Raw genomic sequence first — 19,336 nt, forward strand, 5'->3', positions numbered from 1 at the left:
TACTAAATGTATTTCCCAAGAGGGAAAAAATTAAAATATCTAAAATATATTAGATTAAGATTACAAGACCATAATAGATCTTTTGAACATGCATCTGTTTACAGAATTAACAGTATACAAGATGTTGGTTTCATTATGGACTATAAAGAAATGAGTTGGTGACAACTATCCTTTGCACAACATTATCAACTCACTTTAGCCACAAGCATGTCCTTGGTATGTGTGTACAAGAAATATTTTCATTTACCCCCATCAAATCATCCACAGGTTTACTTAGAAGATGAAGGTGCAGAAATATGTTAAATGTATTTTTCTTTCTTTCAAACAACATCCCAAGCATGGCATAAGTAGCCTGAAATAATAAAATACTTAACTGGGCTTTTAGTTATCCACACAGACTGCTAAAAAGTAAATTAAGTTGCTCAAATTAACACATCAAATAACAAAACCAGCCATAAAGCAGGCTGGAAAGCATTAAATGTTTCATATACGTGGAACTCCGATTCTTGTTCCAAAAGCCTAAGCATGTTATTAACATCTCTGAGCCTTAGCTTCCTCAAAAGCACAATGAAGGAAATTCTATCTACCTCACGACCAAGTAATGAGAATCAAACCGTTAAAGCAAGTGAAGCGTTTAAATGGCGTCTCACACTAGTAGATGCCCAGTAAAAGATGGCTTCTAGTACTTATTATTTATATGGTGGGGACATATATAGAATGAATGACTGAATGGGTGGCGGGAGAAAGGATGGAGAGCCACAGAAGGAGAGGGACTAGATGCCCACATTGCTGAAGGGGATCAGCTTCCCTACTGTCAGAGAGACTCAGGCATTTGCTTCTTTTCACTTCACTTGAAACTGTGACAGTTTTGGAATGGGCTTTCTCCCAGTGTGAAAATAAAATTGGTTTATGACAAAAAAAAAATAGGGGCTTCCCTGATAGCTCAGTTGGTAAAGAATCTGCCTGCAATGCAGGAGACCCCAGTTTGATTCCTGGGTCAGGAAGATCTCCTGGAGAAGGGATAGGCTACCCACTCCAGTATTCTTGGGCTTCCCTTGTGGCTCAGCTGGTTAAGAATCCACCTGCAATGCAGGAGACCTGGGTTCAATCTCTGGGTTGGGAAAATCCCCTGGAGAAGCGAAATGCTACCCACTCCAGTATTATGGCCTGGAGAATTCCATGGACTATACAGCAAAGAATTGGACATGACTGAGCAACTTTCACTTTCATGACAAATATAAACTTTTACAAAAAAAATGAATACAAACATCAACCCAGTGTGCAAGGCAATAGAAAGTGTGTGGGTGAGAAAGTGATGATGCAGGTGGGCCATTCAACTGTGACCCAGAGCTGCCTCCACCTCCTTGTCCCCTGCCCCTAGGCAGGTGAATAAACGCAGACTCAGCTTAGGCTGCAGCCAGCAGTTCAACTTGAGAATCAAGAACTGCTTGCCCTGGGGTTCTTCATAATCTTATATTTTAAACACAGAGTATCACTGTTCAGAACCATTTTTGAAAATCACTGAACTAAAGATACTGTCTTAATTTAACATAACTGTGCCAGACAGACATGGACTCTCTAAACACACCTGGGGCACAACATGACTTTGCCAACTACACTGTGTAAGTTTACTAGTAATCCTCAGTTGCTGTTTTTGGGGTTTTTTTAATATTTATTAATTCATTTATTTTTGGCTGTGTCAGGTCTTAGTTACTGCACTTGGGCTCTTTGTTGCGGCACATGGGCTTCTTTCTAGTTGTGGTGTGCAGGCTTAGTTGCCCCGAGGCATGTGAGATCTTAGTTTCCTGACCAGGGATCAAACCCCTGCATTGGAAAGCAGATTCTTAACCACTGGACCCCCAGGGAAGTCCCAGTAACCCTTAGTCTGACACACCCGTCTGCTTGTAAAACACTACACTCAAGGATAGGCAGATGTGGAAGGTAAGCCAGATTCTTAAAGTCAGGGATAGGAGCCAGGGGATGGGGCCAGACAACATCTATACTTCCGACTGGTGAAGGAGGATCTACAATCACAAAAGAGGTTTGACTTGCCATAGTCTGACCATGATTTCAACACGGTGTTGGACACAGACTGACTCCTGCTTTCACAAGACTTCCTCTAACAGCTCTTCATCACAGTCTAAACAACTGCCTCATAAATATTTGACTTTCTTAAAAACAACAACAAAAAGTTCTAAAAGGAATAAGAATGTTCTCAGAGAGGAAAACTATTCTCCCTGCTGCATCACTACTACCAACCTCTGCATCTTCGTCCCAAAAGATATGAGCAGAGCTGGCAGGTGTTCCACACAGGTGCTACACTTACACATTTGTTGAAGTGAATGCACCACAAAATCATAATGTTGTACAACTGGAAGAGAGCTGCTCCAGTGGTTCTCAAATTCGCCGAGTGGTGGAACTCTGTTTGTTAAACAAACTTTATTGAGAACTTCAACATATAAATGTGATCAACCAGTTAAGTATCCAACTAAACTTGATGGTTTGCAATACACCCAGCGAAAACACAGTACAACACCTTCAGTTTAGGCTTCAGAAGCTGAGGAGCAGAGCACGTAAGAGCCCTGGGCAGAACTCAGATTAGAAGTCCACATCTTCTGAATCCTGTGTGGCTCTCCTTTTCTTTATTTGGCTGAACAATCTGCCGCCAAGCTCACTCTAATCTGGACCCACAGCACATTACACTGGTTTGATTCCGCTACCCAAAGTCCTCCTGACCCAGCGGCACTCCTCAGCATGCCATCTTTGTGAAAGTGTCTTATGACTAAAAGTTATTTTCACACTCTTTGGTATGTCAGTGCTTCAAGGGTTCTGTGTTTCAGGGAAATTTCAACTATTAAACATACATTGTCTCACTATGATTTTAGAAGATGCACACTCAAATATGTCATAAGTTAAATTTTTAATACAATCAATTATTAATTTATACCTGTCAGTAAATAAACTATTTTTTTAATAGAAACTTAAAAATCCTCCTGTTGTCTGTACATTTACTTTGGCTTCTCTCAAAAGTCAATGACTAAAACAGTTATACCCTTCTGCTTATTTGTTGCTGCTACTGGTTCACATGTCTGCTCATTAGATACACAGTCAGGTGAACTATATGCTTATGCATACCCACTTGGCAGATGTTCCCACAGAGCTACTGGCAAGCTCATTCAAAGCACCTGGCACACAGAAGGGACTCCATGAGTTTTAATTAACAAATGCAGTTACCAAGTGAACCTTCAACATGTTCAACATACACTATTATCATGAGAGCATCATACTAAAGATATAATAGTTTTTGTGATTGTGTTAAAGTTTGGCGTGCTTCTTGCTATAAGACAAGGTATGAGTCAAATTCTGGGATAAAGATAGATAGGTCCAACATGTGGCCAATATTTTACCTTGCTTATAGTTTCCTTTGTTGTGCAATTGAGCTGTAGGAGTTGCTTGTACATTTTTGAGATTAATCCTTTGTCTGTCTCTTCATTTGCTATTATTTTCTCCCATTCTGAAGGTTGTCTTTTCACCTTGCTTATAGTTTTCTTTGAAGTGGCCAATATTTTAATGCTTACTAGCATAGCCTATCCACCCTGTTCTTTGGTTCTCTAAGTGAATCTCTGAAACCCAGAAAACGACCTTGATTCTCAGTTCAAAGATATATTGGAGAGATTTCTAAGCCAAAGGGAGAAATACAAGGGTACACTAGTCCTCTGACCTCACCTGTCCTTTGCCCTCTCGTGTTTGGCTTCTCGCCTCTGTTATCTCCTCACTCACATGAGACATCAACCAGTCCCATGTGAGGAGTACAAAATATATTTGTTAAACTGATTTCTTTTAAAGTCAGAGAACTAAAATATTTGAGAGGAAGAAATCCAGAAAGTCAGTTGTAGATGAAAAACTGACAACTATGACTCTCTAAGGATATGCATTTCAGAAAACATATTTTAAAAATCCTCTGTAGAGTAAAAGGAAGAAAACTAGAACAGTTTTGAATTCACACGTGATCAAAAATACGATAAATAACATGGCTATTGACTGTTAGTAAAAAGTAAAATGCCAAAACAATTCAGAATACCCCATGTATTTGGTGTTAAACTGTTAAACTATAAACACAGAATATACTTTTTGAAAAAAAATCACAACACATAACTGGAATGTTTCTCATTCTCCACAGATAACCACTGCTCATTTACGTACATCCTTCCAAAACTTTTTCCTCCCCCATATTAAGGTATTTACATAATTACACATCACACATGCACACAACTACATATGAATACAACAAATAATTCCTGAATGCCTATGCAATGAGGAACACAACAAGGATCAAAATGAACATGATTCCTGATCTAATTTTTTAACAGAAATATTATTAGTCAATATATTACAAAACATTTTCAGATGTATACTTCACCACCACCATAAGTAGTAGGTAAACTCGATACTACTATCACAATTTTTTAGATCAGGAAACTAAAAAGAGAGTATTCTGCCCCCAAAAGTTACCCAGTAGTTACAGGCAGCAAAGTCAGGACTAGGACACAACTGATAGGACTCCATAACTAGTACTCTTTCCATGAAAATGTTTTAAGTGATAAAAAGGTGACTCCACTAAGAATACAGTCTAGGTGATAAATGAATTCAGAAAACAAATAATGGTTAACCAGTATTTATATGACTGAGCTTACCTAAAGGCAGCAACTAGGGGTGCATAAATTGAGTCCCCGTCATAAACATATAAATGGTCCCAACTACACTCTGTAGCAAAATGATTGAAACGAAGTCTCATTATTCTATTTGGCCTGAAAAGAAGAGAAAAAAGTAATTTATACTAATCATCATTACTCCCAAACATTTGCAAAAAAACAGTTTTTTATAGAATCTATAAAGAAAAGAAATAGTACAAAATCAGCACTCCTTCACTTGTCAAAGATTTCCTTAGTACTTTCTATGTGCAAAAGATCACCAAACATGCAATGGTAAACAAAATATACATGGTCTATGCACCTTGGACCTTACAGTCTATACAGTCACAATTCTTTACCAATCTATTAGCCCTTCTTATTCAACTTAAGACTCCATACTACCTCATTTCACAAACATACCTGCCAATCCTCTAAACTCACCTGCCCCTCTGCCTTTTCATGGAACTCCCTGGAAAAATCCCCAATCTGCTTTGACCTAGACTAAATCTGGAGAAAACAAAGCCATGCTGGAAAAAGTCACACCACTGGGTAGGCTGGTTCCAGTACTGGTGCTCTGATTCTGCCAGCAGTCCTAACTAACTTTCAAGGACTATTTCAAACCACTCAGTCCCATCTACCTGCTTATGCTCAGCACCCAGACAAAATTTTCTCAAATTCCTGTTTTTCAAAATAGATACACATCTATCTACTTTTCCTTCTATCTCTGAAATATTTAAGATCTCCCTCTCTTCTGAAACTTGCACACCCACACTTAAGTCTCTTAAAGTATCACATTTTATTAAAAACAACAAAACAAAAAAACTTCAAATCCCAACTCTCCTTCCAGCTACTAATACACCTGTCCCTTTCTCCTCTGAAATGCCACAGAAGACTTTGCTTTTTTCAAATTCTTCACATCCTACTCTTCATTCTCCAGCCTGGCTTTAGCACAAACACTCTACTCATAAAGTTCTTGGACTATCAACACCATCTATATCTTGGTGATTTCTAACTGTAAGTCTCCAGCCTGAATCTTTTGTCTACCTCATATTTTGTGTCTAACATCCCTAACCAAACATCTAAATAAATACATAAACAAGTTAACTCACATGGTGATGAATACTGCAAAGAAATTAAAGGAATGTGATGTATTAACAGTAGTACAACAAGCGGTGGGGAAATACCCCAGAAAGTTTTGGAAAAGATTAAAATGGTGAGAGGTAAGCCATGTGAAAAGTTGGAAGAGAAAATGTTTCAGACAGAGAGAACAACAATCTTAAAGTCTTAGACTTAAGAAGTTGATGTGTTCAAGCAACATGAAGAAAATCAGCATGTGTGAAACACAGCAAACAGAAGAAGTCACATGAGATAAGAAGTGAGTGAGAAGTGCACAAGGGACAAAGGTAAAAAGTGGAGCTGGAGGCCAATTTCAAGGCTTTTACAGTGGCCCAGGAAGAAAGAGGATGGTTGGTGGTTCTTACAATAACTGTAGAGTTGAAAATGAAAAGGAAAGCATGGGTCCTACTACTAATGGAAAGAAAGGTACCTACTGACCAGTAACACCTGCCCTGGAACTGTTAGGTTAGCAAGAAATAAATTTCTATATATTAAATCACTAAAAATAATAATAAATAAATAAGCTAACCAACAAACAAAAAAAAAGGCTATCAAAATCTCCTGCCTTCCCTGCTACCTATTCAAGTGAAATTATCTTTACATACCTCAACCATAATAAAATATTCTGTTTTCTAACTATTACAATCAAAAATATACAAATTTCTGGTATGTACAATTCATCTGGAAGTCAACACAAATTTTAAAATTAACACTGAAGATTAAGAAAAAAAATTTGTTGTTGTTGTTGTTCAGTCACTAAGTCATGTCTGACTCTGTGACCCAATGGACTGCAGCACACCAGGCTCCTCTGTCCTCCACTATCTCCCAGAGTTTGCTCAAATTCATGTCCAATAAGTCAGTGATGGAGAAGGAAACAGCAACCCACTCCAGTATTCCTGCTTGGAGAATCCCATGGACAGAGGAGCCTGGCAGGCCATGGTCCATGGGGTCACAGAGTCGGATACAACTGAAGTGACTGAGCACGCAAGTCACTGATGCTTTCTAACCATCTCATCCTTTGCTGCCCCCTTCTCATTTTGCCTTCAATCTTTCCCAGCATCAGGGTCTTTTTCAATGAGCTGGCTCTTCCCATCACGTGGCCAAAGTATTGGAGCTTCAGCTAATCAAATTCACTTGTGAAAGAAAAGTTTATCAAGTAAAAAATAATTTAAGTTGATATAGATTGTTAATTTTACTTGTTGGATAAGTAATCTCACAATGAGCTCTATCTTAAAAAAGAAAAAAAAAGTCATTATTACTTACTGTCCTTCAATGAGCCATGTGCATTTTGTTTTATATTTATAATTTCCAGGTCCATCTGTTATAAATCCAGAAGATCCAGTTAGTCTGTAATTAGATAAACAAAGTTTAAACTCATCGAAATTTAATGTGCTAATAATATCCTTCTTAATTCTCAATAAAATCCAAGTGGGTACATTGATACATACTATGGCCAAAAGAAAATGACTGGATAGTTATTTCATTCAGATTACACAAATCTGGATGAAACAAAATCTAGTCATATACTTAAGGGGATACAAACATATGAAAACCAAAAGGAATGAACAAAAACACCAAAATTTTTCCAGCTAAGATGGGAAAATCACATTTTGCACTATAAAAATGGCCACAAGAAGTTCCTTATAAGTTGGTTTTTAAAAAATAAGGCCACACAGTTACCGTTACAAGAAAATGTGTTAATACGATAAACATGCTGTGTCCAGCATAATTGTGATGGGCAAGCACATCAATACACAACAGCCAACAGCTAAAGTGGCGATCCACTGCACTCCATCAGCAGTATGCACTAGCACCTACTCCCCACATACACGCCAAGCTTGAAGTCTATCAATATTTTTAGGTCTTGCCAATGACAGGCACATCCTAGTATCTCATTAGTATTTTTACTGGTACTAACGCTAACATATGAGTATTTTCTTATATGTTTTGATCATCTGCATTTTCTCCTTTGCAAATTAAGATTCCATATTCTTTACCTATTTTGCTACTGAGTTGTTGTCGTTGTTGTTCAGCCACTAAGTTGTGACTGACTCTTTGCAACACCAGGAACTGCAGCATGCCAGGCCTCTCTGCCCTTCACTATCTCCCTGAGTTTGCTCAAACTCATGTCCACTGATCCAATGTTACCACCCAATCATCTCATTCTCTGTCACCCCCTTTTCCTCTTATGCTCAATCTTTCCCAGCATCAAGGTCTTTCCCAATAAGTTCACTCCTTGCATCAAGTTTAGGAGCTCTTTTTATATCAAGGAGCTCCCATTTGTATGGTAAATGTACTATAAATATATGTCCCCAGTTTATTTTTTCTTTATACTTTGTGTCTACTATCTTTTGCTATATAGAAAATTTTAACACATAAGAAGGATGCTATCTTCCCTAATTGCTGTTTCCAGATCACTTTTCCTCCCTATTCCATCAACAATGTCAGCTTTTCTGAAACAGATGCTCTCTTCTGGATCTGACTTCCTTACTTTCTGAGTCACCTACTGACACACCAATTACTCCTCTTCACCTGCTCAAAATATCAGCATCTACTTCACTACCCTCCACTCAACCACAATAAAGATATTACACCCAAAGCCCAGCAACTCCGTATTTTAACTTCACCATTAACAATCTTTTCCTCTACCCTACTTTAGTTACCAACTCTTTTCAGCCCTGCTGTTAGGAGTAAAAGCTCTACCACCAAAATCTCCATTTAAGGTGACCTACACTCTGATGACCATCTCTGCTTTCTCTAGTTCATTTAGCCTAGTTCCCCCTCTCCAATGAATCTCCAGCCCCAGAGACCTCCAATCCACAAACGATCACTCTTCATGTTCATCACTCACATATTCCACTTTCCAACTTACCTAGGTATGATTCCTGGGTCCATCACAAATATCATCCCCTGAAAAATCCCTCGACTTCTTCACATTCTCTTGCTGTACTTGCCTGATATAAATGTCTCTGTGTCTTATTCCCCAACATCCATCCCATTCCCAAAATGTTAGTCGAGCCAATCATGATTTCCTGTGCCCTTGTGTCAGGGAATGTTTGATGGGAGGATTCTTACGTGCTGTTTCTCATAAATCCTCTGTTCCTTATCAGCTTCTGCCAGAAGGGAGTAGAACTGGACGCAGCTCTCAGGACTGAGGTCATTGTGTGAGACAGGCTTGGGTCTCCTTTAGTAAAACATTCTCTTTATGACAAAACTGCTTAGTCTCACCCCCTTTCTTGAGGTGAGGATTGTCTCCTGACCTTGTGACCATTATTATCCTTTGTTCCTTTGGTAACGGTTACTGTACGTTTGGTTTTCTAATCTTTATCATTATCGAAAGAAATTTCTTGTACTGCAGCCTATATATACTCACAGAAAAATCATTAAAGCACCTTTGCTCCATCAGAGCTTGGGTCCCCGTGTCTTTCTTTCTTTCTCTCTCTCCCTCCCTCCCTTTGGCTCTCTCTCTTTCACTTTCTTATCATCGACTCCAGACTGCCAGGTCCCGGTCCACTAAAGAACCGCAACACCCTCGTGCCAATTAGAAATGTGTATCAGTTAAGTTCTAATGTAATGCATAGAAAAACCTAAATAGTAATGACTTTAACCAAGATATAGAGCCCAAACGTAAGCAACCCGGAGCACATAAAGCATTTCCATGATCATTAGGGACCTTCTATCTTGTTGCTCTTGTCCTCCTCAACATGTGCTTCCATCTCATAATCCAAGATGGCTGCACAAACTCCAGTTATTATCTCCTTATTCTACCCAGCAGGAAGAAGTTGCAAGGAAACAAGGTACATACCCCCTTGCCTCTAAGTCAAAAATGACCATTCAACTTACCCCCTAGCCAAAACTTAAGACATACCTAAATGTACAGGGAGGCTGAGAAGGAGAGCCATTATCCCAGATGACCATGTATATACTCAGTGAAAAATCAGGACTCTTTACTGAAGAGGAGAAAGGCTATTATTTGGGTCACAGGATATAATCTAATCTTAGATGTGAGGGCAAGTCTGATGGAAGGTTTCCAGGAAATATTTCCCCATTCCTACGAAAGTGTGGTAGATGGAAGCTATGCCACCTAGACCTCCTCTTCAAGAAAAGACTTGCTGCCAGCTGCAGAAGTGATTGTGGTCCACTGACAGCATCTAGATGTCAGTTCCATCAGGAGTTGCCTTACCTCAGGTCATGCCCTTCCAAGTACAGTCCATCCTAGAATGGACAGAAAGGCTGGGCATTTTTCAATTTAACACAGGACAACTCTGGCAAGCAATCATTACTCCAGAGCTCTCTTTAGTCAAGCCTGCACTGAAACTCAACTTCTTCCTTTGCCCAGTTCTGCTTCCTGCCCCTTCCTCACCTAGATGTACCTAGATGTTATACCTAACTTGTACCTCAAACTTTGTATCAGCAAATGCTTTTAAGAAACCCAACCTGTGACAGAAATCCTAAGAGACCAGCCTTCTTCCACTTCTTCCACTGAACTTTGCTGTGTTTGGATTTTAATTTAGCCATCATGCAATGAGCCAGAACACAAAGGCAGCACCAAGAGTGACAAATCAAAGGTGAGTGCAAAGGTCCCTGAAGAATCGTACAAAACCACCACAGAGACCACCCCAATTTTATAGGCAAATAAATTACCCACTAGTTCAGTTTTGTGGTATTCTACTATACTTCCTTTGCTCCTAAGAGTTTCTACAGACTTCACATGGATATGTTCAGGTATTCGCAAATATACATCACTTTTGGAAAAAGATTATTTTATTTTAAATATTTACTGTGTATCTTTAAACATACATTTAACATAATTTTACAGATAATGAATAGATGTGATCAGACAGGCTTTTTAGGGTCAACTAAAGGTTTTAGAAAGGCAGAGGAACCAGAGATCAAACTGCCAATATCCGCTGGATCATCAAAAAAGCAAGAGAGTTTCAGAAAAACATCTATTTCTGCTTTATTGACTAGGCCAAAGCCTTTGACTGTGTGGATCACAGTAAGCTGGAAAATTCTGAAAGAGATGGGATTACCAGACCACCTGACCTGCCTCTTGAGAAACCTGTATGCAGGTCAGGAAGCAACAGTTAGAACTGGACATGGAACAACAGACTGGTTCCCGATAGGAAAAGGAGTACGTCAAGGCTGTATATTGTCACCCTGCTTATTTAACTTATATGAGGAGTACATCATTAGAAACACTGGGCTGGATGAAGCACAAGCTGGAATCAAGATTGCCAGGAGAAATATCAATAACCTCAGATATGCAGATGACACCACCCTTATGGCAGAAAGTGAAGAAGAACTAAAGAGCCTCTTGATGAAAGTGAAAGGGGAGAGTGAAAAAGTTGGCTAAAAGCTCAACATTCAGAAAACTAACATCATGACATCTGGTCCCATCACCTCATGGGAAATAGATGAGGAGACAGTGGAAACAGTGTTAGATTTTATTTTGGGGGTTCTAAAATCACTGCAGATGGTGACTGCAGCCATGAAATTAAAAGACGCTTACTCCTTGGAAGGAAAGTTATGACCAACCTAGATAGCATATTAAAAAGCAGAGACATTACTTTGCCAACAAAGGTCCATCTGGTCAAGGCTATGGTTTTTCCAGTGGTCATGTATGGATGTGAGAGTTGGATGGTGAAGAAAGCTGAGCGCCGAAAAATTGATGCTTTTGAACTGTGGTGTTAGACAAGACTCTTGAGAGTCCCTTGGACTGCAAGGAGATCCAACCAGTCCATCCTAAAGGAGATCAGTCCTGGGCGTTCACTGGAAGGACTGATGCTGAAGCTGAAACTCCAGTACTTTGGCCACCTCATGCGAAGAGTTGACTCATTGGAAAAGACCGGGATGCTGGGAGGGATTGGGGGCAGGAGGAGAAGGGGACGACAGAGGATGAAATGGCTGGATGGCATCACCGACTCAATGGGCATGGGTTTGGGTAGACGCCGGGAGTTGGTGATGGACAGGGAGGCCTGGTGTGCTGCAATTCATGGGGTCGCAAAGAGTAGGACACAACTGAGCAACTGAACTGAACTGAACTGAAAGGACAATTCTCTTTTTTTCTTTACTGCTCTCTCCAGGTACTTCCCCCTTCTCTCCACCAAGATAAACATTTAACCACCTCGCAAGCTCTTCATACTTACGAGTCCCTAACAAGAATGTCCCTGATGGTTCTCTTAAATCAGTTTTGGTTATACAAATTATTATTACACTAATCTTCTTATATCTTCCCCTTCTTCATTCAACAAAACTTTGTGGGAAATGCTCCAACTAATTGGGAACTAGTTTAATTCATGTAGCATAATATTCTACCCTACAATGTATCATTTTTTTTTCTGCCTTTCTCCAACTTTCTCATTTTGTTTTCAGTTGGTTGGCAGTATGTACAGTGCTGCAGTAAATATCCCTATAATGTGACCTTACTTGTGCTTTTATTTCTAAGGAAATAATCTTAGGAGGAGGATTACCAGACCAAAAGAAATATGAATTTTAATTGTTGACCAGGTTGCAAATTATTTTCCAAAAGACTATAACAATTCACATTTGCATCAGTGATAAATGAAAATATTCTATTCTCTACATCCCTTCTGTATTAGGTGTTCTTGTTTCCTTTAAATTGTACTGGTTTTTAATTCAAAATTCCCTGTATTCTAGTAAATGGCCTACAACTGGTTACTGAAAACATAAAGAGATTTGAAAGGGGAAGACCAGGAATATTAACCTAAAATTTCAGGTCTAATTTTTCAGTATAATTAGTAGTCTGGGTATGGACACTGGTACTTCCCGTATCTTCACCAGCAGCAACACAAAGCATCAAACTAAAACACAGAGATTTTAACAACACAAGACCAGAGACTTAAAGAATTAACTCCTTGCTACTACTAATTTTCCCATTTAAGAGGGTAATTCTGGGATGGAAATGAATACAGGGAAAATAGGGGAATCCTCTATAGGAAGCAGGTTTCAAAGGAATAATCTTCTAACTTGTAAGCCATGTCCAACAGTTTGTGACTCCATGGACTACAGCCTGCCAGGCTTCTCTGTCCATGGGATTTCCCAGGCAAGAATACTGGAGTGGATTGTCATTTCCTTCTCCAGGGGATCTTCCTGACCCGGGGATCAAAACTGTGTCTCCTGCATTGCAGGCAGATTCTTTACTGCTGAACCACAAGGGAAATCCCATCTGGTAACTATTTCTTTCTAACTTACTTGTATTATTATTACCAGACAATATGGCATGTAAAACCTCAACTTTTCTCATCTGTTAAAAATTTTCTTGGGACTTTCCTGGTAGTCCAATGGTTAAGATTCTGCCTTCCAACACAGAAGATGTGAGTTTGATCCTTGGTCGGGGAACTAAGATCCCACATGCCGTGAGACAACTAAGCCCACAGGCCACAACCACTGAGCCCACACACTCTTGAGCCCATGCACCGCAACAAGAGAAGGCCACATGTGCTGCAACTGAGAAAGCCAGAGCACCGAAACAAAGACCCTGTGCAGCCAAAAATAAATACCATGTTCATCTTTCCAAGGGAAATCTTACACTCCAGAAAGACGTTACTTAACAAAGTTGGAACTACTTTTATGGTCAAGTATCTTGAACATTAATAAACTTTGATCAAATTTCCTTGGATATTTGAAAAAGAAATCTATTGTAGCAATGTATACTTATGTATGGGTTGTTGTTGCTGTTTAGTCACTAAGTTATGTCCAACTCTTTTGAGACCCCATGGACTACAGGCCACCAGGCTCCTCTGTCCAGGGGATTTCCCAGGCAAGGATACTGGAATGGGTTGCCATTTCCTTCTCCAGGGGATCTTCCCAACCTAGGGATCTAACCCATGTCTTCTGCATTGGCAGGCGGATTCTTTACCACTGAGCCCCCAGGGAAGCCCATATTTATACATACACAAACATAATTAAGTTTACTGAATGCATTATTCAATTCCCTTTATATTCTTATTTATAAAAATATCTATCAAATCTAGTTCAGATGAATGTATACTGAAATGAGGTATCATGACTGCTCCATCACTGACACTTCTCACTTTTTTTGCTTTCTGTATTTATCTTTTTTTTTTTTTTGCTTTCTGTATTTATTCAGCCATACAAGCTTACAACTCTTAGACCTTCATAAATTATGCCTATTATAATAACTCATTTAACTTATTTGATGCTCAAATTCCACTTTGTCTATAACTACTGATTTTTTTTCATTTTCCTGGGCCTTATTTATTCAACTTCTTATTTTTTCGTTGACCAAAAAGTTTGTTTAGTTTTTCCCATAAGATGGTTCTGGTAGTGCTCAGTTGTCTTTAATTTCATTCAAAACAATTATGTAGGACTGTATTGTAACAACTGTAATATCAGAGTGCATTTCTTTTTTAAAAAGCAGCAAACCAGTGAATTTTTATGTAGCAATTTTAATATTGAAAATGGAAGAAAAAAAAGCAACACTCTCAGCATATTATGCTTTATTATTTCAATAAAGGTAAAAATGCAAGTGAAATGCAAAAAAAGATTTGTATAATATCTGGGAAAGGTGCTGTGACTGACAGAATGTAGTGAAAGTGGTTCACAAAGTTTCATGTTGAAGATTTCTGGCTGGATGATACTTCACAGTCAGGTAGACCAGTTGAAGCTGATAGCAATCAAATTGAAAACATCAGCATTATATCACATGGGACAGCTGACATACTCAAAATATCCAAATCAAGAGCTGAAAATCATTTGTACCAGCTTTGTTATGTTAATTGTTTTGATGTCCAGGATTTCACATAAGTAAAAAAATACGTTCCTAACTGTATTTTTATATTCAGTTCTCTACTGAAATTTAACAAAAACATTCCATTTTTAAAACAGATTGTAATGGGCAATGAAAAGTGGATATTGCACAATAATGTAGAACAGAAGAGATCACGGGACAAGTGAAATGAACCACCACAAACCACACCAAAGGCCAGTCTCCATCCAAAAAAGATGATGCTGGGTATGTGGTGGGATTAAAGAGTCCTCTGTTATGAGCTCCTTCTGGAAAACCAAACGATTAATTCTAACAAGTATCATTCCCAATTAGACCAACTGAAAGCAGCACTCGACAAAAAGTGTCTGGAATTAGTCAACAGAAAATGCATAATCTTCCATCAGGACAACACACGGCCGCATGTTTCTCTGATGAGCAGGCAAAAACTGTTACAGCTTGGCTGGGACATTCTGAATGATCCACGTATTCAATGGACATTGTACCTTCAGATATCCATTTATTTCGGTCTTTACAAAATTCTCTTAATGGAAAAAAATCTCAATTCCCTGGAAGACTGTAAAAGGCACATGGAACAATACTTTGCTCAAAATGAATAAGTTTTGGAAATATGAATGGGCCTCAAAAATGGCAGAAGGTAGTGGAGTGAAATGGTGAATACATTGTTCAATAAAGTTCTTAGTGAAAATGAAAAATGGGTTCTACTTTTAGTTAAAACCTGAAGGACTTTTTTGGCTAATTCAATAAAATTTTCAAAAATTTATTTCTTCTTTTCAATTTTTAAATTTTTTTAAAAAATTTATCTCATATTGGAGTATAATTGATTATAGTTGTAATATAGTCGTTATGCTATTTTCAGTTGTACAGCAAAGTGATGCAGTTATACATACATGAGTCTATTCTTTTCAAATTCTTTTCCCATTTAGGTTATTATAGTGTTGAATAGTGACTTAGCAGCAGCAGCAGTATTGAATAGAGGCTTCCCTGGTGGCTCAGACAACAAAGAATCTGCCTGCAATGTGGGAGACCTGGGTTCAATCCCTGGGTTGGCAAGATCCCCCGGAAGCGGGCATGACAACCCACTCTAGTATTCTCGCCTGGAGAATCCCCGTGAACAGAGGAACCTGGTGGGCTGCAGTCTGTGGGGTCACAAAGAATCAGACACGACTCAGTGACTAAGCACTAGTATTGAACAGAGTTCCCTGTGCTATGCAGGAGGTCCTTGTTGATTATCTATTTTAAATATGGAAGTGTACATACATGTCAGTCACAAACTTCCAATCTATTCCTCCCCTCTACCTCCTGGTAACTATAAATTCATTCTCTAAGTCTGTGATCCTGTTTCTATTTTGTAAATAAGTTCATGTATCATTTTTTTAGGTTCTAAAACTAAAGGATATGGTATACTTGTCTTTCTCTGACTTACTTCACTTACTATGATAATATCTAGGTCCATCCATGTTGTTTCAAAAGGCATTATTTCCTCCTTTTCGTGGCTGAGTAATATTCCATTGCATATATGCACCACATCTTCTTTATCCATTTCTCTGTCAGTGGACATTTAGGTTGCTTCCATGTCTTGGGTGTTGTACATAGTGCTGCAGTGAACATTCGGGTGAATGTATCTTTTTGAATTATAGTTTTATCCAGATATATGCCCAGGAGTGGGACTGCTAGATCGTATGGTAGTTGCATTTTTAGTTTTTTAAGGAACCTCCATACTGTTCTCCCTAATAGTTGTACCAATTTACATTGCCAAATGGTGTAGGAGGGTTCCCTTTTCTCCACCCCTCCTCCAGCATTTACTATCTGTAGACTACTTGACTTGATGATGGTCATTCTGACAGGGGTGAGGTGATACCTCATTGTGGTTTTGATTTACATTTCTCTAATAATTAGTGATGTTGAGCATCTTTTCATGTGCTTCTTGGTCACCTGCATGTCTTCTCTGGAGAAATCTCTATTTAGGTCATCTACCTATTTTTGACTGTTTTTGTTTTGTTTTTTCTATTGTGCCACCTGAGCTGTATGTAAATTGTGAAGACTAATGTCCTGTCAGTTGCATGGTTTGCAAATATTTTCTCCCATTCTATGGGTTGTCTTTTTGTTTTATGTGTTTCTTTTGCTCTACAAAAGCTTTTGAGTTTAATTAGATCCTATTGGTTTATTTTTGTTTTTATTGCCATTACTCTAGGAGATGAATCAAAAACGAATACTACTACAAAAAATAGATAATCCTGCAATTTATGTAAAAGAGTTCTGCCTATATTTTCTTCTTAAGAGTTTTATAGTGTCTGGTCTTACATTTAGGTCTTTAATCTATTTTATTTTTGTGTATGGTGTTAAAGAATGTTCTAATTTCATTATTTTTGCATGTAGTTATCCACTTTTCCCAGGACTATTTTTAAAGAAATTGTCTTTTCTCCACTGTATAATCTTGCCTCCTTTGTTGCAGACTGACTGACCATAGGTGCGTGGGTTTATTTCTGGGTGTTCAATCCTGTTCTATTGATCTGTATTTCTGCTTTTGTGCTCGCACCACACACAGTGATGACTGTAGCTCTCTAGTACAGACTGAAGTCAGGGAGTCTGATTCATCCAGCCCCATTTTCCTTTCTCAAGACTGCTTTGGCTATTTAGGGTCTTTTATGTCTTCACACAAATTTTAAGACTTTTTTGTTCTAGTTCTATGAAAAATGCCATTAGTAATTTGATAGGGAATACACTGAATCTGTAGACTGCCTTGGGTAGTATAGTCATTTTGACAATATCAATTCTTCCAATTCAAGAGCATCTTTCCATGTTTGTGTCATCTTAGATTTCTTTCTTCACTGTCTTATAGTTCTTGGTGTACAGATCTTTTGCCTTAGGTGTTTTATTCGTTTTGATGCAACAGTAAATGGAATGTTTCTTTACATTCTCTAATTTTTCATTGTTAGTGTATTGAAATACAAGACATTTCTGTGTATTATTCTTGTATTCTGCAATTTTACTGAATTCATTGATGAGCTCCAGTAGTTTTCTGGTAGCAGTTTTAGGATTTTCTATGTAGAGTATCATGTCATCTGCAAACAGTGACGTAATTATATTACTTCTTTTTCCATCTGGATTCCTTTTCTTTTTCTTCTCTGATTGCCATGCCTAGACTTCCAAAACTATGTCGAATAATAGTAATGAGAGTGCACACCCTTGTCTTCTTCCTGATCTTAGATGAAATGCTTCTCATTTTTCACCACTGAGAATGATGTTTGCTGTGGGTTTGGCATATACAGCCTTTATTATGTTGAGATAGGTTCCCTCTATGCCCACATCCTGGGTGTTGAATTTTGTCAAAAGCTTTCCTGCATCTATTAAGATGATCATATGGTTTTTATCTTCAATTTTTTGATGTGGTGTATCACATGATTAAGTTGTGTATACTGAAGAGTCCTTGCATCCCTGGAATAAATCCCACTTGATAATGGTGTACGATCCTTTTAATATACTGTTGGATATAGTCTGCTAGTAATATTTTCTTGAGTTCTGTATCCATGTTCACCAGTGACACTGGCCTGCAATTTTCTTTTTTTGTAATATCTTCGTCTGCTTTTAATACCAGGGTGATGATGGTCTCGTAGAATGAATTTGGGAGTGTCGCTTCCTGTGTGGTTTTCAGCAATAGTTTGAGAAGGAAAGATGTTAACTCTTCTCCAAATGTTTGATAAAATTTGCCTGTGAAGCCATCTGGTCCTAGACTTTTGTTTGCTGGAAGATTTTTTAATCACAGTTTCAATTTCAGTACTTGTGATTGATCTATTCATATTTTCTGTTTCTTTCAGGTTCAGTCTTGGAAGATTAAACCTTCCTAAGAATTTGTCCATTTCTTCTAGACTGTTGATTTATTGGCATACAGTTGCTTATAGTAGTCTCTTATGATCTTGTGTAATTTTTTGGTGTCTATTGCAACTTCTTTTCCATTTCTAATTTTATGGATTTGAGTCCTCTCCCTCTTCTTCTTGATGAGTCTGGCTAAGGGTTTATTTTTGTTTACCTTTTCAAAGAACCAACTTTTAGTTTCATTGATCTTTTCTATTGTTTTAATCATCTCCATTACATTTATTTCTGCTCTGATCTTCATGATTTCTTTTCTTCTACTAACCTTGGGTTTTGTTTGTTCTTCATTCTCTAGTTGCTTTAGGTGTAAAGTGGTTAGGTTGTTTATTTGAGGTTTTTCTTGTTTCCTAAGATTGTATAAGTATAAACTTCCCTCTTAGAACTGCTTTTGCTGCATCCGATAGGTTTTGGGTCATCCTGCTTTCATTTTCACTTATCTCTCAGTAATTTTTTATTTCCTCAGTGATCCATTGCTGTTTTAGCAGCATACTGCTTAGCCTCCATGTGTTTGTGTTTTTTCATTCTTTTCTTGTAGTTGATTTCTAATCTCATAGTGTTGCAGTCAGAAATGATGCTTGATATGATTTCAATTTTCTTAAATTTATCAAGGCTCACTTTGAGGCCCAGTATGTGATCAACCCTGGCGAATGTTCCATGTGCACTCGAGATGAATTTGTATTATGCTGCTTTTGGATGGAATGCTCTATAAATATTAAGTTTAACGTGTCATTTAAGGCCTTTGTTTCCTTATTGATTTTCTCTGTGAATGAGCTGTCTGTTGATGAAAGTGAGGTGTTAAGGCCTCCCCCCTATTACTGTGTTACTGTCAATTTCTCCTTTTATGGCTGTTAGTATTTGCCTTACATATTGAGGTGCTCCTATGTTG

General features: G+C 38.2%; 1 protein-coding gene across 3 annotated transcripts in view; it reads right to left on the reverse strand.

Annotated features, from left to right (window-relative positions):
• The window catches only part of ATRN (attractin), a 186,658-nt gene that overhangs the window by 121,361 nt on the left and 45,961 nt on the right, over window positions 1–19,336 (reverse strand). For all 3 annotated transcript variants that reach the window (XM_043884857.1, XM_043884855.1, XM_043884856.1), the window contains exons 2-3: window positions 7,071–7,154; window positions 4,695–4,808 (exon numbers count right to left, since the gene is read on the reverse strand). In XM_043884857.1, the coding sequence (XP_043740792.1) occupies window positions 4,695–4,808; window positions 7,071–7,154 (198 nt within the window). The remainder of the gene's footprint in view (window positions 1–4,694; window positions 4,809–7,070; window positions 7,155–19,336) is intronic.

The sequence above is a fragment of the Cervus elaphus genome, chromosome 23 (assembly GCF_910594005.1).
Source record: "Cervus elaphus chromosome 23, mCerEla1.1, whole genome shotgun sequence".
Taxonomy (NCBI): Eukaryota; Metazoa; Chordata; class Mammalia; order Artiodactyla; family Cervidae; genus Cervus; species Cervus elaphus.